Source organism: Python bivittatus, unplaced genomic scaffold (genome assembly GCF_059951505.1).
Source record: "Python bivittatus isolate LINGU-HERP-01145 unplaced genomic scaffold, Pbiv_v1 ctg000580_np1212, whole genome shotgun sequence".
Taxonomy (NCBI): domain Eukaryota; kingdom Metazoa; phylum Chordata; class Lepidosauria; order Squamata; family Pythonidae; genus Python; species Python bivittatus.
This window is the reverse complement of record NW_028277087.1, coordinates 31295205-31313313: the sequence shown is the minus strand read 5'-3', so window position 1 is coordinate 31313313 and position 18109 is coordinate 31295205. Positions and strand designations below refer to the sequence as shown.

Genomic DNA, 18109 nt, shown 5'->3' with positions numbered 1-18109 from the left:
CATTAATTGAGGACTACCTGTACAGGTTTGTTGGGATGCAGATGGCATATATTCACATGGATTTATTTAAATCTGGCAACACTACCATCTCAGAGTGCTACCTTTTAACAATGCTTTGAAAAAACAAGCCAAAGGAAGGACATTTTGCTGCTTGGGACACCAGTTCTCAGTCCTCATGAGCCACCCAAGAGGCAGTTACGAAGTTAGATTTCACTGTCTTACCCTATTTGTCATACTAGGCACCATGCATTTTCTACCTTTTCCTCTAGCTGAAGGAATACTTTAATGGGCATCTGTTTGATTCATATGAACAGATAGAAAGGACTCTCAGGAGCTGGTTAACGAGATAAAGCATGCAGTTCTTTTGTGATGGCCTTAAGAATGGAAACAATTACTGTAGGTGGAGAAATAAATACAGGTGACAGAAGAGCTCACCTACTTTTTCCTATTTTCTTTTATTAAAAAAACATTTATTTTCCTATTTTCCTGTTTCATTTGTTAAAATAACCCTATTTAAACTGAAGTTATGGAGGTGGAGGCATTACTTTTCATTCAACCCCTCATTATTGTATTCTGTGTCACTAATGGAGAAATGTCCTTAGTCTTGTATTGCCTTCAATACTGGTTGACAAGGTGCCACTGGGAAGCTCAGAAAGATGTAGATTGTCACCTATTAGCCCCTGAATCTGGTAAAAAAATGTACCGTATAATTAATTAAAATAATGTATATGGCTACCCATCTCACAACAGTGACTTCAGACAGTCTGCAAAGATTAAAACAAGTTAGAAGCAACACCCCATGATGCCCCATAAGCCTATTGGGAAACAGTGGAGCTCACAGAGAAGTGTTACATGAATGTATTGACAAACATCAAAAACTGCCCATGCTACTGCATTTTGGACCAGCTGCAGGTTCCAAATACTCTTCAAGGGCAGTCTCATGCAGAGTGTGTGAAAGTAATCCAACTCCGAAGTGACTATGATGTGAGTCACCAGGAGCAATGCCTTTTAGACCAGAATGGGTGCAATTGGTGCACAAGACAAACCTGTGCAAAGGACCCCCTAGCCATGGTTGCCACCTACTCATCAAGCAGAAACCATGAGTGCAGGAGGACCCCCAAATTGCACACCAATTCTCACTGGGGAAGTACCCCCAGGCAAAGTTAAAGATGGGAAATCTCTGGAGTGGTGTGCAGGGGTGGAGGTCTTAACACCCACAGCCACTCAGTCTTGCCAGTGTTCAGCCAGAGCCTGTTCTTCCCCATCCAGACCCTCACAGCCTCCAGGTATCAGAAAAGGACCTCAGTGGCATCACTTGGCCCAGGGTGGAGATCATCAGCATACTGATGATACGCACCCCATGTGACCTCTCCCCCCGCAACGCTGACTGGACCCAGGTCCGAAAAAAGGAGGAGATCCACTATAACACAGTGCCTCCCAATCCTCTAAAGATGGGCCAGAAGGATTCCATAGTTGATAGTATCAAACAGGGCTATGGAGTCGTCACATAAAACTTTCAGTTCCGACTTTCTCCTTTATTCATGGTACCTCCAACTCTGACTCCTTTAATTATATATCGATACAAATAAATTATAAATATACTAATTATATAGTCCCTATATTGACTGCAAGCATGCAACATACAAGGCATTTCATCACTGCCAACGTGAATCGCAGGCAACTTTTTAGAACCCTAACCTGTTAAAGCTTGAGTCTAAAGGCTATAGCTAAGGCATTCTGGGTTTTTTATTTTATTATTAAGAAATTACAAACATTCAGTAACCTTATAGTTTGGACAAAGGATAAAAGCTAAAAAATAAAAACAATGAGGTTATATTTTTATCAAAATATATATTCTGAAATTTGTAGAGAACTTGAAATTAAAATATATCCTGAAAAAATAGGTTAATCAAATTATTATTTATGAAATGGGACATTTTAACCTATTATTTATATTATATACAATTTAAATTTATTAGGAGTCAGAGTCGGTACATTTTTACCGACTCCGACTCCAATAACCCAAGAATTGCTTTCGACTCCAACTCCACAACTTTGATTCCACAGCTCTGGTATCAAAGGCTGTAGAGAAATCAAGGAAGGCCAAGCTGAACTGTGACTGACAAGGGTTCAGTTAATCTGTTTCTTCCAGGGCCCTCTGGAGCTGTATGCCATCCACCTTCTCAAATGGAAATTGGATGAATGTTGTCCAGATCCATTGGGTATAGCAACAGTCTCTTTCTGTGGGGTTACCAGACAATTGCTTCCTTCAAGGCAAGACAGAATCACCTCCTCCTGCAGAGAAGCATTCACTGTTGTTTGGACCCAACCACCACCTATCAGGAGACCTTAATCAGTGAGGAGTGACAAGAATCTAAAATACAGATGGCTGAACTCACAGCACTGAGGAGCCTGTCCACTTCATCAGCGATGAGTGGCTTCAACTCTTCCCAGATAACTGGGCCAGACTGCACCTTAGGTAACTCCAATTGATCTGTACAGCCAGATTCCGAATCCAAGTGACTTTATACAACAGATGCCTAGAATAGTTCTTACAGTGGCCCCTGCAGGTATTCCTGTGAGCCCTGCTTACCCAGGAGGGGCCAGATTACCTTGAACAGGCTCACCAATTGGCACTCTATGGACACAATAATGGCAGAGAAATATTTTTTCAGTGCCCTTATCACTGAATATACTGCCTGAATCACTGAATATGATGAGATAATCTTACACTGGTTCAGTCGGATTCACTCTTTGTTCAAATCTGAAGATCTCATTTAGTTTCCACTGATAAGCCTATTCTTTGTGAATCTATCTCACCAGAAATAAATAAAAACCACATAACTGCCTAAGTTAATAGGAATGTCATTTTGGATAACAAATGCCATCTTCTATGGCCTTTTCCAGTGTTTGAATATTAAAAATGCATCATTATCATGAAGATGAATACTACTATATGAATCATAATCATGCATAATAATAAGACTGTAGCCTTTTCAGTGGTATGACAATCTTATTCAGATGGGACAACTAGGATTTGTATCAAGGGTTATCTGAGGATTTTAAATTGTACCATGACAACCCTTATAACTTTTTCTCCTTGATGGTTTCAGATGTCTTTGTACTATCACTCAAAATCCTGATTTAGTCTCAGCATTTTTGGCGTGTTCCACTATTCAATATTTGTGCTTAGAATGGCAAATGAGGTTCAGATGTATCCTAGAAAATAGGATTAGGAAACATGCAGTTCTCCTGCTGTTGTTGATCTACAGATCCCAGAATTCTCTACCATTTGGCTATGCTGGGAGTTTGAGGTTCAGCTGAATTTCAGGCAGTATTTTATTCCAGTCCTATCTGGTGAAACGTGGCCTCCTATATATATAAAGCATGCGGTTCTGCTCTAATACTGACTTCAGCCCTTTGTACACATTACAAATGAGTGTATGCTTCCCCAACCTCCCTTATCCTCAGGATATTGTCAAATATACCTACCTATGAACATGGGTGTTTCATTTGGGCATCATGGGCAACAATTATGAATAGACATTTTCTTGATAACTTTTCTTAGAAAATCCTTGCTTTTACAAACTTAAATAGTCTGCTCTTTTTATGCTTCCATTCAGGCAGCTTACGACTGAAATTTTCCCCTTCCTGGATTAATTACACAGACACACAAGACTGGGTTCAAACACAGTGCTAAGCCATAATATGATCTGTTTGGTTTTAACTTAGTATGTTGCATAAATACATCAACTAGTATTTATTGTACAGCATGCTGCCAACTGTAGCTTATTCACAAACCATGGGTAATAAAATAATGGCTTGTATATATATGAACCTATAAAAAGAGATCATTAACAAACCACAATTTATACAACATTCTAAGGGAAAACATTATAGCTTAGCATGAAGTGAGAACTGTACCTGTAAGTGTAGGGAGATTTCTCTTTTCATTTTTCTCCCGCCGCCCCTTTGACAAATAGTAAAGGGAAAAAAATCTACACTACACAGAGCATCTCCTGCAACACCTATCAAGACGACTAGCGTCTGTGTCTTTCCGCGGTGCATGCTCAGTCAATGCCGGAACCGTTATCATTCAATTCAATTTCAATTTATTCAACTTCAAACGTCCGAATCGCCTGGAGGACTACATTACCCACAAACCACTGTGAAGTGGTGAGAGTCAAGCGCATACGGGAGTCCTCTTGCGTCACTTGACGCAGAGGGTGGGAAGCACCGTTGCGTCAGCACGTCTACTGGCCTCTGCACCGCTGCCCCTCCTTCTCCTTCCCCATCTCCAGAACGTTGCTGTGGTAGCGCCTGGGCGCCATGTTAGGAGGCCGGAGGGGAAGAGGAAGAATTAGAAGCGGCGGCAGCAACAACAGCGGCAACCAGCAGGCCTAGTGAGAGGTTCTTTCCCCTCTCTGAGAGGGCCCCAGCCAGGCCCATATCATGCTTACAGGGCCCGTTTTTCAGGGGCGGAAAGAGTGATTGTTCCGGGGAAGAGGTGACGGCGTTTTACCACAGCCGAAGAGACGATGCCGTTGTAAGTTGAGGCCCGCCAAAGGAGGGAGAGGGACTGTCTCGGGCATACTCGTGAGGCCTCACAGGAGCCTTGGGAGGCAACCTGAGTGAGCGCTTCCGGGCCGCGGCGAGTTCGCGGCCATTTGCCCGGCCGGCCGGCTTTCTTTCCTCCTCGTATCCCCACTTCAGTCCCCCCTTTGCTTGCGGACTCACACTGCCCTTTTCCTTGTTATTAGGCCGGACAGCATCTTCCCTCAGCCGGGTTCATTTCCTCCTATACAGAGATGGGGTCGGCGTGCGGGAGTCTCATTTTATATCTCCTTTTTTTCCTCCCTCCAAAGTACAACTTTGGGAGTCGGTGTGGTGCTTCCTGGTCCCTTGCCGGGCCTCGGCCACAGAACAGAGGCAGCAGCCCGACTGCAGCAGCCCCCTCCCTGCGCCGTCTCTGCCACTCAAGTGGCGGGTTGTCGCCCCTGCTCACGTGATTTTTAAAGCCGTTCTTCGGTGGGGACTGGGAGGAGGTCGTCTGGATACAAAGCTCCTAGGTGGCTTGGTCTGTGGAGGCCCGGATGCTCTGTGCATCCATGCTGCCTTTGCTGGAATCGGCTGCTCGTTGTAACTCCGCGGGTGCTTGGCGCCATCCCCCCTGCTTGTGAAAGTTGCTCACCGGTTGCAGCCCCTATCCATCTCCCCTAGTGCAAGAAACAAACCCATTTTCCATTGAGCAAGGGAGTTCTGAATTTTATCTCTTAAGAAACGTTTGCGTACAGCTTTCCATAATATATATCCGTGCAGTTAATTGTATGTGATATTGAAGAATGCCAACTTATTCCTACCCTTCCTCTTCTTCCTCTTTTGTCATTGGCATAGTATGGCCTCAAATTACCGGCTTTCGGTAGATCTGTAGATTTTTTCCCCCTATTGTATTGTTTGTAATGCTTTGGTACACCTAGGAATGTTAAGATTTGGAAGTCCAGTAGCTTATGAGTTATGAGTAGCAATATGAGAATTTTCTTGGGCCACTTTTCCTTTAAATAGTTTCCAAGCATGGATTGTTTTGCATTCTGATTGTATTACTGCAGAACCTCAATGATTATGCCAATATTAAGGCATGCAAGATCAACCTTTGCTATATTACTTCTGTACTTCAAAATACATATAGGTGTATAAACTATAATAGTGTATGCTTGTAAAACCTATGTTAAAATAGCATTAGGAAACAATTGCTATGATTCTTTATGAATGCTTTGCAACAATTTAAATTACAGTTGTGCAGTGCTTCAGACTGTTTCAAAAAGGTGCTTTGGAATGCCTGTGGTTGAGAACATACTACCTGTCTGCAGCTCCTTAAAGCAGCTTTAAGTTGTTGCAGATAAATACTATGCTTGTGTCCTGTGCACTCCAAAGCATCTTTTTGGAATCAAATTCAGAAGACTGTTTGGCTCTGATTTAAGGAAACTAACACAGTTTTAACTAAAAGGCTGTTAGGTTTATTGAAAAATAACTGAAATCAGCCTGCTCTGTAAAGGTGGGAGCATTTGTCAGTATCATTTCTTGTTAAGCATAGCAAAACTTTCTACTCCAAGTATAAAAGAGGATCTAACAAATCATGAATAATAGCTTGGGAAATAAATATAATGGAGCCTCCCTATAATATACTAAACCATTCATGCATGGGTACTGTGTCAATTAAAAAAGAAATGATTGTGAGCCATGGGTTATGGGTCACCATTTCTGTTGGTTTTTATCATTGCCATCTTTATGTTGGCAGGCTGGCTGATACCTCCTGTATCTTTTTAATGTTTTGATTTTTTTTTTAACTGGTGGGCCAATCAAGACTCCATATGAGATGGGGTGGGTAACTGAGATCTCTCCCTCTAATATAGTGGCCCTATATTAGAGCTACTTGTTTCCCATCTCTTTGTCTGGAGGCCAGAAGGAGAAGTTAATCATAGTGAACTTCTGCCTCTCTGGGTTTGGGTTACATGCAGTGCTTCCATTCATTCATATAGGGGTATATGTGGTTATTCTGTAATAAGTGTGAGATTTATCTCCTTAATAACTGGAGATATGACTGAGCCTTTTGCTCAGGCTAAAGCAATCAAGTTAGAAATTATTAATAATAATGCTAAATGCCATCTAATCCAGAAAACTAATGTGTACATAACAGGAGGATTTGATGTTGGTTTAGTATCTTAGCTTGTCATGAGATTGTGTCATTTATGTGATATGAATAAGATAGTGTACATCAATTTGTATCATTTTTGTGATGACATCATATAAGTATTATAAACCAGCCCAAATGGCAGAATTTGTATGATGCCATCATGGAAATCCTCATGATGCCCTTCTCTCTAGGTAGACTTTCTTCAGTAATAGATGGACTCTCTCCACAATTCAGTAAAACAAGGTTGCAGTATAATTACTTTTAGTATGTGGTTTCTTGAAATCACATCGTTTTATAGTGCAATTCCCTCCCTTCCCCTCCCCCCCATTATTTAAATGTTAGATATGATACTATTTGAACTGTAGAGATAAGGGTGATACCCAGTCGTTTAAAAGAAAACAGTGAAGGATTGGAAGATGGCTTCTCTCTCTCTCTCTCTCTCTCCCCCTCCCTCCCTCCCTCCCTCCCTCCCACCCACCCAGTATGTGTATCCTCTGCCCCAGAGCAATGTACTTCATTTCTTAAAATTTTATAATAATTATTTGGGGTAAGTATATAACTTTCAGTTACATAGCAGAATGCATATTTCCCATGAATTTTGGCATTTTTAGAAATACTTATTTTAGGGAAAGAATGACAGCTATTTCTTATACAGTTTTCTCAGTGTTAATGTTTATAACAATAGTGATCTGTTGGAGACAACTATAGCAAGAAAAAAAGATAACTGCATTTTTTTGGTTTTCTTTCATACCCAAGCTTCTCTAAGTTCAGTTAAGAGAATGGCTGTTTCTTAAACTAGAGCCCTGCATTCAGTAGTGAGGATCTTCTCCCACTTACTCCAGTTTCATTATCCTACTTACTGTGAGAGAAAAAAACCTTTCCCCAAATTCCAGCCCTGTCTTGCTTTGGTGTACAAATGCTGCAGAAAATTCCACAATGCTTCATAACTTTTTTTCCTTTCCTTTTTCCTTTATTTTTAAGCTCCTTGTCACTCCGTCCCAAGGCTGGGAATTCTGTACACTCCCTTGGTATGTCAAAGGCCAGAGCCACACTAGGAGGTAACAACTTGGCAGTGAGGCCTTCAGGCATGTCAATTTACCTATCCTCTGTGTGAGCTCCAGATAACAGTCCTAGCAACAGCTGCATAACATCCATCTCATTTATTTATTTATTAGATTTATATTTTGCCTTAATTTTGTACAGCTCAAGTCAATGTATGCTCCTGTTTTCTCCACCACAACAACCCTGAGTTGTGGGTTGGATTTAGAGAGTGATTGGTCCGAAGTCACCCAGCTGGCTTCCATACTTAAGGGAGAACTCACAGTATCCTGATTTCTGGCCCAGCGTTTTAACCAGTACACCAAACTGGCTCTTGTGGGACCACAAAGAGTAGAGCAACCTGAGCAACAGAGAAAGCCAGCAACAGAAAACATCCTAGCCTTCCATTACCTATGGCTGAGGAAATGACAAGCAATGAACTTTCCAGATGGCTTTGCTAGGTAGTTAATAGTCCTTCTTTCCTGTTCCCCAGGCTTCCCCTGAAAGGAGGTAGGAGGACCTGCTTTATATAGCCCTGAAACGTTCATGTCAGTTGAGCCCTTTACATTTTGAAGAGGAAGGAACCACCATCTTTTCCCAAAATTCAGCTTCTAAAGAATGCCATTCAGAAGATAGATGCAGTTCTTTCTTTGAGACTGGGAGAGCAAATGATTCCACTGTTGACCACAGATTTGTGGATTTTAGAAATGTTGAACCAAGATTGCAGCTTAGTATCTATAAGATTTTTTCACTTCATTCTTCCCCCAGGTCCCACTAAACAAAAAGAAACACCTTCTGCTCCTGCAGGCCATAGACATGGTAGTCCTTTAGTCACCTGGAGGATAATAATTGTATATAGATAGCACCCAATCCACAAGGTACAATCACAACCACTGCAATGGATACTGTTACCCTTCCAGTGCCTTACAATAAGTAGGTTCTAGAGATGCTTGCCATTCACATTACCGAGAAAATTATCTCAGTGGTTCCGTACAGCATGATTAAAAGATAAACATACATGGTCTTCATGTCACATATCTAGCAATCCAGCTTCAGTGTGGGATGTGCTGCCTAGGTGGAGAATCTCTGAAAGTCTGGATAACTGGTGAGGTGAAGTGCAGTATTACTTTCTTAGAAATGAGAGCAGCTTGGCTAATACTACTCAGATTCCAGCATGTACTAAGAAACCAATATGTCATATTATTAGCATATGTCAGGGTGACAAGATTGTATATAAGGTGTGAAAGGAGAAGCAAATCATATGCTCTCATGAAAGAAGCAGTTATATTCGTATCCTGAGCTGAGACACATATGACCTCCTCTCCCTCTTGGTTGGGCATATCAGGGAAATTAACAACTCGGGTAGAGTGGCTCAGTTGCAAAGGCCTAGATTCAGGCAAATGAAGCCTGGACCAAAAATCCATATCACACATGATTCAGAAGACAGAAATTGATCTTCTCGGAACAGCAGACAACTGCAAGGTAAAATGCTTCTTATACTTCCCTACAGAAGGGGCAGAGGTGGATAATCTCCACCTGACAGGGACCTAACAGTGTTCTCTGTGCCTCTTACTCCTCTTGCTGATCCTCAGTCTATTTTACCTAAGAAGGGAACAGAAAGTAGAACTGATTGGATGGCCCTCAAATGCTCAGGTCTGTCTATATCCTTGAAATTACTGTCCCAGTGGAATTTCATATTTCAGTCCTTAGCTGATTAGAATTGTGCATCTGAAGGTTGAGCAGAACCAACTATGCCAGCTAGGTTATGTCTGATAACAACTGAAAATCATAATCTCACAGACTCTGCATGTCACATATACAAGCTGACCTAGGAAGAAAGAAAAATGTGAATGTCTACTTAAGGTTCAACACCCCAAGCTCTGGCCTTCCTACAGTTTTGACAGGATAGCAGTCTATACCAAGCATCTTCAGAAACAGTGTTTTTCTTAGTCCTAATCAGTAATTGCAGAAGGCATCTTTTGGCCCACTTCGACATCATAAGAATCCTAATTAGGAAGTCTCCTATACTTATGGTACTGATATTGCACTGCTTTCCCATGTGGTACTTAACTTAAGGTACTAATACACCCACATATTGAATCTTTACACACTATATCCTTAAAATGCTTATTGTGAAGGTGCCTTCCTAATAGCTATCACAGTACAATAGGTCTTGGAGATTGGAGCTTTTTCCACTACAGAGGAGCTATGCATCACACAAGTAGATTCTATGAATGGACACCACTTTCATGCCAGAGATGAACTGTATAGTCCATCACTGTCAAGAGTTTATCTTCTTGTAATTTGAGCCAAACAGAACCTAGAGAAGGAATGGCATAAATTATGTGTGTGCTGGACCATAAAAACATACCTAGATAGTTCAGGCTCCCAGACTACTAGCTAGTGTTCTTCTAAGAGGTGACCTTGAGTCAGAGTCTCCTCAGCCATCATCACCAAATGGATCAGGGCGTACATTTTTACTAGTCCATAGGGTCTAGCTCACCTTATGTAACGTAACCACCCCATTCACCTTCAACATAAATATTCCATTGGGGGACATATGCTGAGCGGCCACATAGTCATCCATCACATCTTTGTCAGGTGTTATATGCCTTACCTGAAGCATTTTTCATCAGAGTACTACAGAAGGGTGTGTCTCTAGGAATTAAATATGACTAAGATACAGCCCACAGAGCAATTTTTTCTTTATTGATTGATGTGCCATCAAGTTGGTGTTGATTCCTAGCAACCACATTTCTCCATGATGGTCTGTCCCTAACCTGTTCTTTCAAGTCTCCCAGTGGTGCACTCATTGCCATTGTAACTGAGTCCATCCACCTTGCTGCTGGTCCTCCTCTTTTTCCTTCCACCTTTCCCTGCATTAGAGCCTTTTCTAGAGATCTGGATCTTTGCGTAATGTGTCCAAAGTAGGATAATTTGAGCCTCAAGTGAGAACTCTGGGTTGATTTGTTCATGATCCATTGGTTTGATTTCTTGGCTGTCCATAGTATTCTCAGGACTCTTCTCCAACACCAGAGTTCAAAGGCATCAATACTCTTCCTATCCTGCTTCTTTAAAGTCCAACTTTTGCTTCCATAGAGTGTCACAGGCAATACCATGGTTTATGTGATTCTAATTTTTATAGGTATAGACACATCACGGCATTTGAATATCTTTTCCAAGGCCTTCATGGCTGCTCTACCAAATGCTAGTCTGCAGCATATTTCTTGACTACTTGTTCCTTTATTATCAACAATTTCAATATCTTCATATCTTCATGAAGATAACTTCAATATCTTCATTGTCAGTTCTAAGGCTGGTTGTTCTACCTGCTGTCATTAGTTTGCTTTTCTTTATATTTAATTTTAGTCCCACTTTTTCATTGTGCTCTTTGACTTTTAGTATTAGGGTTTGCAGATCCTTTCCATTTTTGGCTATCAGGGCAAGTGTCATCAGCTTAGCACAGGTTATTGATGGTTCTTCCTCCAGTTTTAAAACCATGCTCATCTTCTTCCAATCCAGCTTCCCTTAATATATATTCAGCATATAGGTTGAATAAATAAGGGAAGAGTATGTATGCAGCCTTGTCACACTCCTTCGTCAACCTGGAGCCAGTTTGTTTTATTACGTTCTGTCTGTACTGTGGCATCCTGATCTTTATAAAGTTTCTCATGAGGGCAGTGAGAAGTTAAGGGATTCCCATTTTTCCAAGCACTTTCCATAGTTTGACATGACTGACGTAATCAAAGGCCTTTTTACAATCGATGAAGCAGATACTGATTTCCTTATTATATCATACTCTGCAATAATATTCTTTTAATTATCCATCAGACCTAAAAGAAGGAAGATAGTGAAAATGGTCCTGCTTACAGATCAAGTGGGAGGAAATACCCACTACTAGATGTCCTCTCCATAAGTCAAAAGTTCAACTTAATTAAGTTTATTTTGATTCCTTTCAACAGTTTAACAGTATTGTAAGTGCAGGTAATTATTGCTTTTTTGTTTTGATTTTGAATGTATATTCTCCATTCCTTTTAAATATAAATAATTTTTATCTCAAATTTACATAAGCGATGGGTAGCTCATTGGATGCAAAATAGCATCTTGTATTGTCGAGTTTATTCTAAATTTAACAGAAAGCCATTCTTTATAATGCACAAGTACTCTGAATTTCTTTGAAACTTGAAATCTTACCTATGAAATATGTTAGATCTAGACTGTACCACTTGGGATTAACGTTTTCTTAATACTTGTGCTCTTGGATCACCAGCAATCACTTTCAGTTTGATATTCCAAAATAGCATTTCTGGCATGAGCTGATTTGAGGGAGGCTTCCAAATAAAACAGTGTACAGGTAGTCCTTGGGTTACGATGGCAGTTGGGACCGGGATTGCTATTGCTAAACAATGAGGTTGTAAAATGTTATGTGCCCGCATCACTTAGCAACAACAATCCCAGCAGTCCCAGTTGCTGTTGTAACCACAAGATATACAAGTCGTTAAGCAGTGGGAGTCCCAGGTAAGGAGACACAAGGGTGCTGCAGTGGGGTGGGAGAGGCCCTGGGAGGGCTGAAGTAGGCTATGTGTGAGCTGGGGGAGGGCTTGGGAGTCCTGGTGCAGGTTGCATGCAAGCGCCAGAAGACCAGGGGGTGGATGACGGGGCACAAGCACAGGAAGGCTAGGGAACTTATCAGAGTGACTTGTGACCTTCCCTGCCAGCTTTCCCATTGACTTTGCTTGTGGGAAACTGGCAGGGAATGTCACAAATGGCAATCACGTGACTGCAGGATGCTATAACTGTTTTACATGTGAACCAGTTGCCAAGTGCGCAAATTGCGATCACATGACCACAGGGGTGCTGCGATGGCCAGAACTTCGAGGACTGGTCATAAGTACCACTTGTTCAGTGCCATCGCAACTTTGAACAGTCACTGAACGAATGGTCAGTAAGTGAGAACTACTTGTATAAAGTGGCTACAGCTTTTAAACTATCTGTAACATTGAGATCTCAGCTATATTAAATATATCTGTGGCAGGAATAATTCAGTAGGATACAGCACAGTGTTTTGTGCTTGACAGATACTGCAAAGAATAAGTTGACTGGCAAGTAAAATGACTATTTGTTAGCTAGTAAATTCTTTTACCACAATCAAAGCAATTTCCCTTTTTTTTAAAATAGTAACTTCCCAAAATACATATGAAAATTGTTTAAGATAAATATAAATATGGTAGTATTTTGGAGTTTTTACATGTATGTGGAAATTCTAAATATTTCACTTTCCCTCCTAAACCATTTCATTAACAAGTATCAATTACTAAGCAAAAGAGACAGTACTAATATAAAGTTTGTGGGTACGTATCTGTAGGAGAGATTCTAACAGATTAGATTCCGATGGCTTAAGTTTCCAACCTATGGATGATAAAGTCTTAGATTTTGCCTTTCTCCCTGTTTCCCCAAAAGCTTCTTCTGAGAGTCTATAGAAGAGAAATCAACCAAATGCAAAGGATTGGTAGATCTCATGGGCCATAGGTTGGAAACCATTGATATAAAATACTTATATCCAAGTCTTCTTAAACTGGCTATAACTGTTACGGACTTGTGATACAATATGGTATTAGGCTGGATACAATCTGAATGGCGTGGTTAGGGTGAGGAAAAACTTACAGTAGGATGTGCTTATATTAACATTAGTTTAATCTGTTTGATAATGATATGGTCTTGAGTAAAGCATTGGGCTGATACTAATAGGAATTATTACTGAGGCTGTGCCCTGGCAGTGTGCATAAGATTTGAAGTTACTCAAATCTTAGTTTGGACTATTCATCCTTAAGTATCTTATTTCAGTTGTTTGGCATGATATTAAAGATAGTTACACATGTTAATCTAAATATTCTTTGGGAACAGAAGATCATATAAATTCTAGTTTCTTTCTGAAACTGCTCATTTAGCTCTTATTTTAACTGCTTAGGGAATTAATGTGTGGGTCATTCTGTATTTGGTCAATTTCAGTTTTGCATGTATTATGTCTTTTTGTTTGTTTGGTTTTTGTGCCTTCCAATCAATGTTGAGTCTTGGCAACTGCCTGGACTAATCCCTGCAGTTTTCTTGTCAAGATTTTTGGAAGTGGTGTGCCATTGCCTCCTTCCTAGGACTAAGAGTGAATGATTGACCCATGGTCACCCAGCTGGCTTCGTACCTAAGGCAGGACTAGAACTCATGGCTAACCCTAGCCTGGTGTCTTAGCCACCAGACTGGCTCTCCTGTATTATGCTACTGTTCTAGAAAATTTCTGTACTATTTCATGAATTTTGTTTTTATTTTTTTCCTTGTCTCTTGTCTGTATGCAATTGCTGAGTTAAGAACTGCAACACAGAATTCAGAGAAGTGCAAAATTTGAAAAAGAAAATCTCTTTGGAAAGACTAAATTATATCACATTACTTAAAAAGCTGATCAACTATTATGTGGATTATCTATATTGAGAACTAGGAATAAAGAACTGTGAACTAATAACTAACTTCAGACTTCTCATAAACTTTTGTAGGAGACATTAGAATGAAAAAAAAAATCATAGGTCAATAGATACATTGTATCTCCACCTGAAGATGTTTGATCCCACATAATCTTATCATTTATAAAATGGAGTCAGCAGCACAGTTCTGCCATATTTCCTGTCCATTAAATATCAATGAACTCAACATAACGCATTTTTTTGAAAGGGTATCTGGATCAGTCTTAGTCTTGTCTGCTTTATCTTTTTTACGTGTGCCCAATAGAAATTTACTATGATAAATGTCTGCATTATTTTGCAATTAAAATTTTATTTACTTTTGTGCTCAACCATTTGTGTGCAGATTATTTCAGAATGAGATCTGCATCACAAAGTCCTGTGGAAAATAGAATCCAGAACATAAGTAGTCTCTATATTGTATCATGGTGCTTAAAATGTGGACCAACAACAATTCTCAGAGATACTGTATCTGTTTCTCAGTTTACTGTCTTGTGTAAGTCAGTAGTGATTTTGAGAATTAAGAGTTTATTCAGTAATATATGGAGCAATAAACAGTTGCTGTTCTACGTAATTATATTTTATTGGATGAGCTTCAAAGGAAAATACTAATTCTTCAACACAGTAGAAGAAATGTTTTTAGGTTAGATGAAAATACTGCTGATTACATTGATATGTGTGGCTCTCATCACTCAGAGAATACTTCTAAGACCTCATTTCAAGATGTATTGCCATGAAAATATTGAGAAAGTTAGGATGTGTCTGAATAGACCTGTATGGTTATAGTGCTCTAACAGTATTACTTAGAGTTGAGTTTATCTAGATTGAAAAAGAAGTAAGATATTTTTTAAAGAAATAATTAGAGAAACATTGTTTAAAGAAACACTGAAAATCTCAGTGTCCATGTTTTGTTGAACATTTTGAGAATTTGGGAGGCATCAGATTAGGGAAGGCTGATCAAAACATTGAATAATATGGATTGTATGCCAAAGATCATTAGGAAAGGAATAGAGATTAATGCTTTTAATATCAAGTAACTTTATGCTACACTTCTCCTACCTGGAGCCTTCTACATTTATGTTACAGTTCCCAGAATCCCTAGGTAGGGATCCTGCAAATTGAAATTCAACATGCTTTCAAGGCTGGGGAAGACTGGTTTAGGATTCAGGTGCCTAGCATCATTGCATAATATTGCATGATAGGAACAAAGTTGGAATGGGAAATGATTCAAACTACCACTCTGCGAGCTTTAGCTACATGACCCCAGAAAAAGATACAAGTTTTTAAAGATTTTGCACAAAGATGTTTATATTTCCACATGCTGTCAAGCAAAAAAAGAATTGAAGAACTCATTCAAAAGATATCTGTCTATGTGATTGCTAAGATTTGATGACTTGATAGCACATAATCAGTTTAAAAAATCAAAACAAAATTTAAATCACCTAAAATTTCAAAAGATTTCTGCAATCACACCTCAAGTATACATTTTCCAGTTGACTTATCTTAGAAAAGATATCCTAGTCACACTAAACCAGCTGTTTGTTTGACTTCTTGTGTAGTGAAATCTTAGTTTCATGGACCATTGAGTGGAGGGGATGTCCATTTGATTAAATTTTCCATTAATATCACAAATGACATAAACTGATGCAAATAACATAAAAACATTAATTACATAAATGGACTTTGCTGTTTGGAGTGAGTTTAAGCTATTGCATCTAAAATCTTATAAATAGGTTTGTAAAATCAATGTTTTGCTATACTTATTTCTGCAAGTGTCATTTCCTATCATTTTTTTATTTTTTCACAGTTGCACCAAATACATATCTATATGCCCATTTGTTGACATCCATGCCACATGTGCTAGAATATTTGACATCCATACCACATGTACTAGAATGTTTGAATGGGATCTTGCGTATACATTATACTGATTCTGTCCCAAATAGATAATTGTTTTTATTCCCTTTGCATCAGTTTTTGTTTACATTTTTCCAAGCATTCTTACATTTAACAACAAAAAAAATCTCTTCAGATTTGATTGGATGATACCTCCCCACCACATACTTTTAGTTATTTATGTGCTATTGGAATTCTAGAATTATATGTATTTGGCATTAGTTCTTTGGGAGAAAGAACCAATCATAATTCTGATATATTATAATTTTTGTATAACCCAGTAACCTTTCCAACCAATTATGATTGAAACACTGAAGTTAAACATCCATTTGAGATAAGACAACAGCACCCAGAATTCCAGCATGGTCAGTATGCTAGCATGCCATTGAACATTAGATATAGTGGAACTGTTGCTGTCATCATTCTTTTGTAGGCTTCCCAAAGGCACTGGTTTGCCAGTGTGGAAACAGCATGCTGGATTAGATAGGCATTTATAGGTAATTTGCAGATATTTAATTCTTGTATGATTCCATCTGTAGACACTGAAAATATGAAATATGAAAAACATGAATGGTGTTTGGCCATTAGACTGCTTAATTTCATACAGTGGCAATAGAGTTCAAAGATGAACAAATTTGCTTAATTTGTCAGATATCTGGAATATTTATTACCTAATCTGGAAAAACAAACTATTCTAGTTTTATCATATGTTAAAAGCCGTCCGGGTGACTTTGGGCCAGTCACTCTCTCTCAGCTCAACTCACCCTACAGGGTTATTGTCATGGGGAAAATAAGAGGAGGAAGGAGTATCAGATATGTTCACTGCCTTGAGTTATTTATAAAAATAAAATAATAAAGGGATTAAAAAATGCTTATGCTTATATTAATTATCTTCCTTAAGAATAAGGAAAGGTTGTTGATGAACATTGAGTATCTCCTAAGCCAAAGTAAGTTATTTTATATAGAGCTGGTTTCATATATAATAGTATGTTTATTTTGTCATTAAATAAATGTTTACTAATTTCTAGCTTGCTTTTGTTTATTTTTTCCTTTGAGTACAGTAACTAGTTCTTGTTAAAATGATATTTATTTTAATTTTGTCTTGCTTGCTTTTTTTTTAGTCCAGTTACAACCCAGGGATCACAACAAACACAACAGCCGCAGAAACATTATGGCATTACCTCACCTATCAGTTTAGCTGCCCCTAAGGAGAATGACTGTATACTTACCCAGAAGCTAATTGAAACCCTAAAACCCTTTGGTGTCTTTGAAGAGGAGGAAGAACTGCAACGCAGGTAAGTACAACTCTTTCAGTTTTCTAGTGTACAGTTTTCTCTGGAGAGATGAAAATCCATAACTGAAGCAACACAGAACAAAGAGGAATGTTCTTCCAAATGTCTCAGGCTCCAGTTGTTGAAAAATTATATTTCTGAACAGCATCTCAGTATTGTTTTTATATTTAGATAGTTTTGTGAAATTTATATTAATTGTTTGATTCTTAATCTTGTAGTATAATAGCTTCTATCACATGGGCAGTTTCTGGTCATGTTGGTCATTTATAGGAATAAAATGAGTATATAAATCATATCTACTACATATAAAATATATGCTAAATTGTTAGCAAAATGGGAGCTTTGTTCATTTTGTACATTGCCCTTAGAACATAATCATGTTATTTAGTACTTACAGCCAACTTTTCTTACCTGTGGAAGTCCTAAAATAGCTAACAATCTAACAGTAAAAAAGCATCAAATACAGAATAATTGTAAATAATTTTAGATAAATATTTGCTTTAAAAAAAAACCAGGAAAAATATAAGCAAGCAAGACCTCTTGCAAAATGGAGCACTCCTGTTTTGGGTTTCAGCTGTTTCCTCTGAATAGGGCATCTATTCCACTCTCCTTGGCTCCTTTCTGTTCTGTTTTTTCTCAGAAGATTTCTCTACCTCTGTGACAAATGAGTATATATACGTTGGACT

General features: G+C 38.9%; 1 protein-coding gene across 1 annotated transcript in view; it reads left to right on the top strand.

The window, feature by feature from the left end:
- Nucleotides 1–4240: 4240 nt before the first annotated feature.
- Nucleotides 4241–18109, top strand: part of PAPOLA (poly(A) polymerase alpha) — a 53665-nt gene continuing 39796 nt past the window's right edge. The window contains exons 1-2 of the mRNA XM_088149869.1: nt 4241–4546; nt 17253–17426. Coding sequence (XP_088005995.1) covers nt 4539–4546; nt 17253–17426 — 182 coding nt within the window. The 5' untranslated portion in view covers nt 4241–4538. The remainder of the gene's footprint in view (nt 4547–17252; nt 17427–18109) is intronic.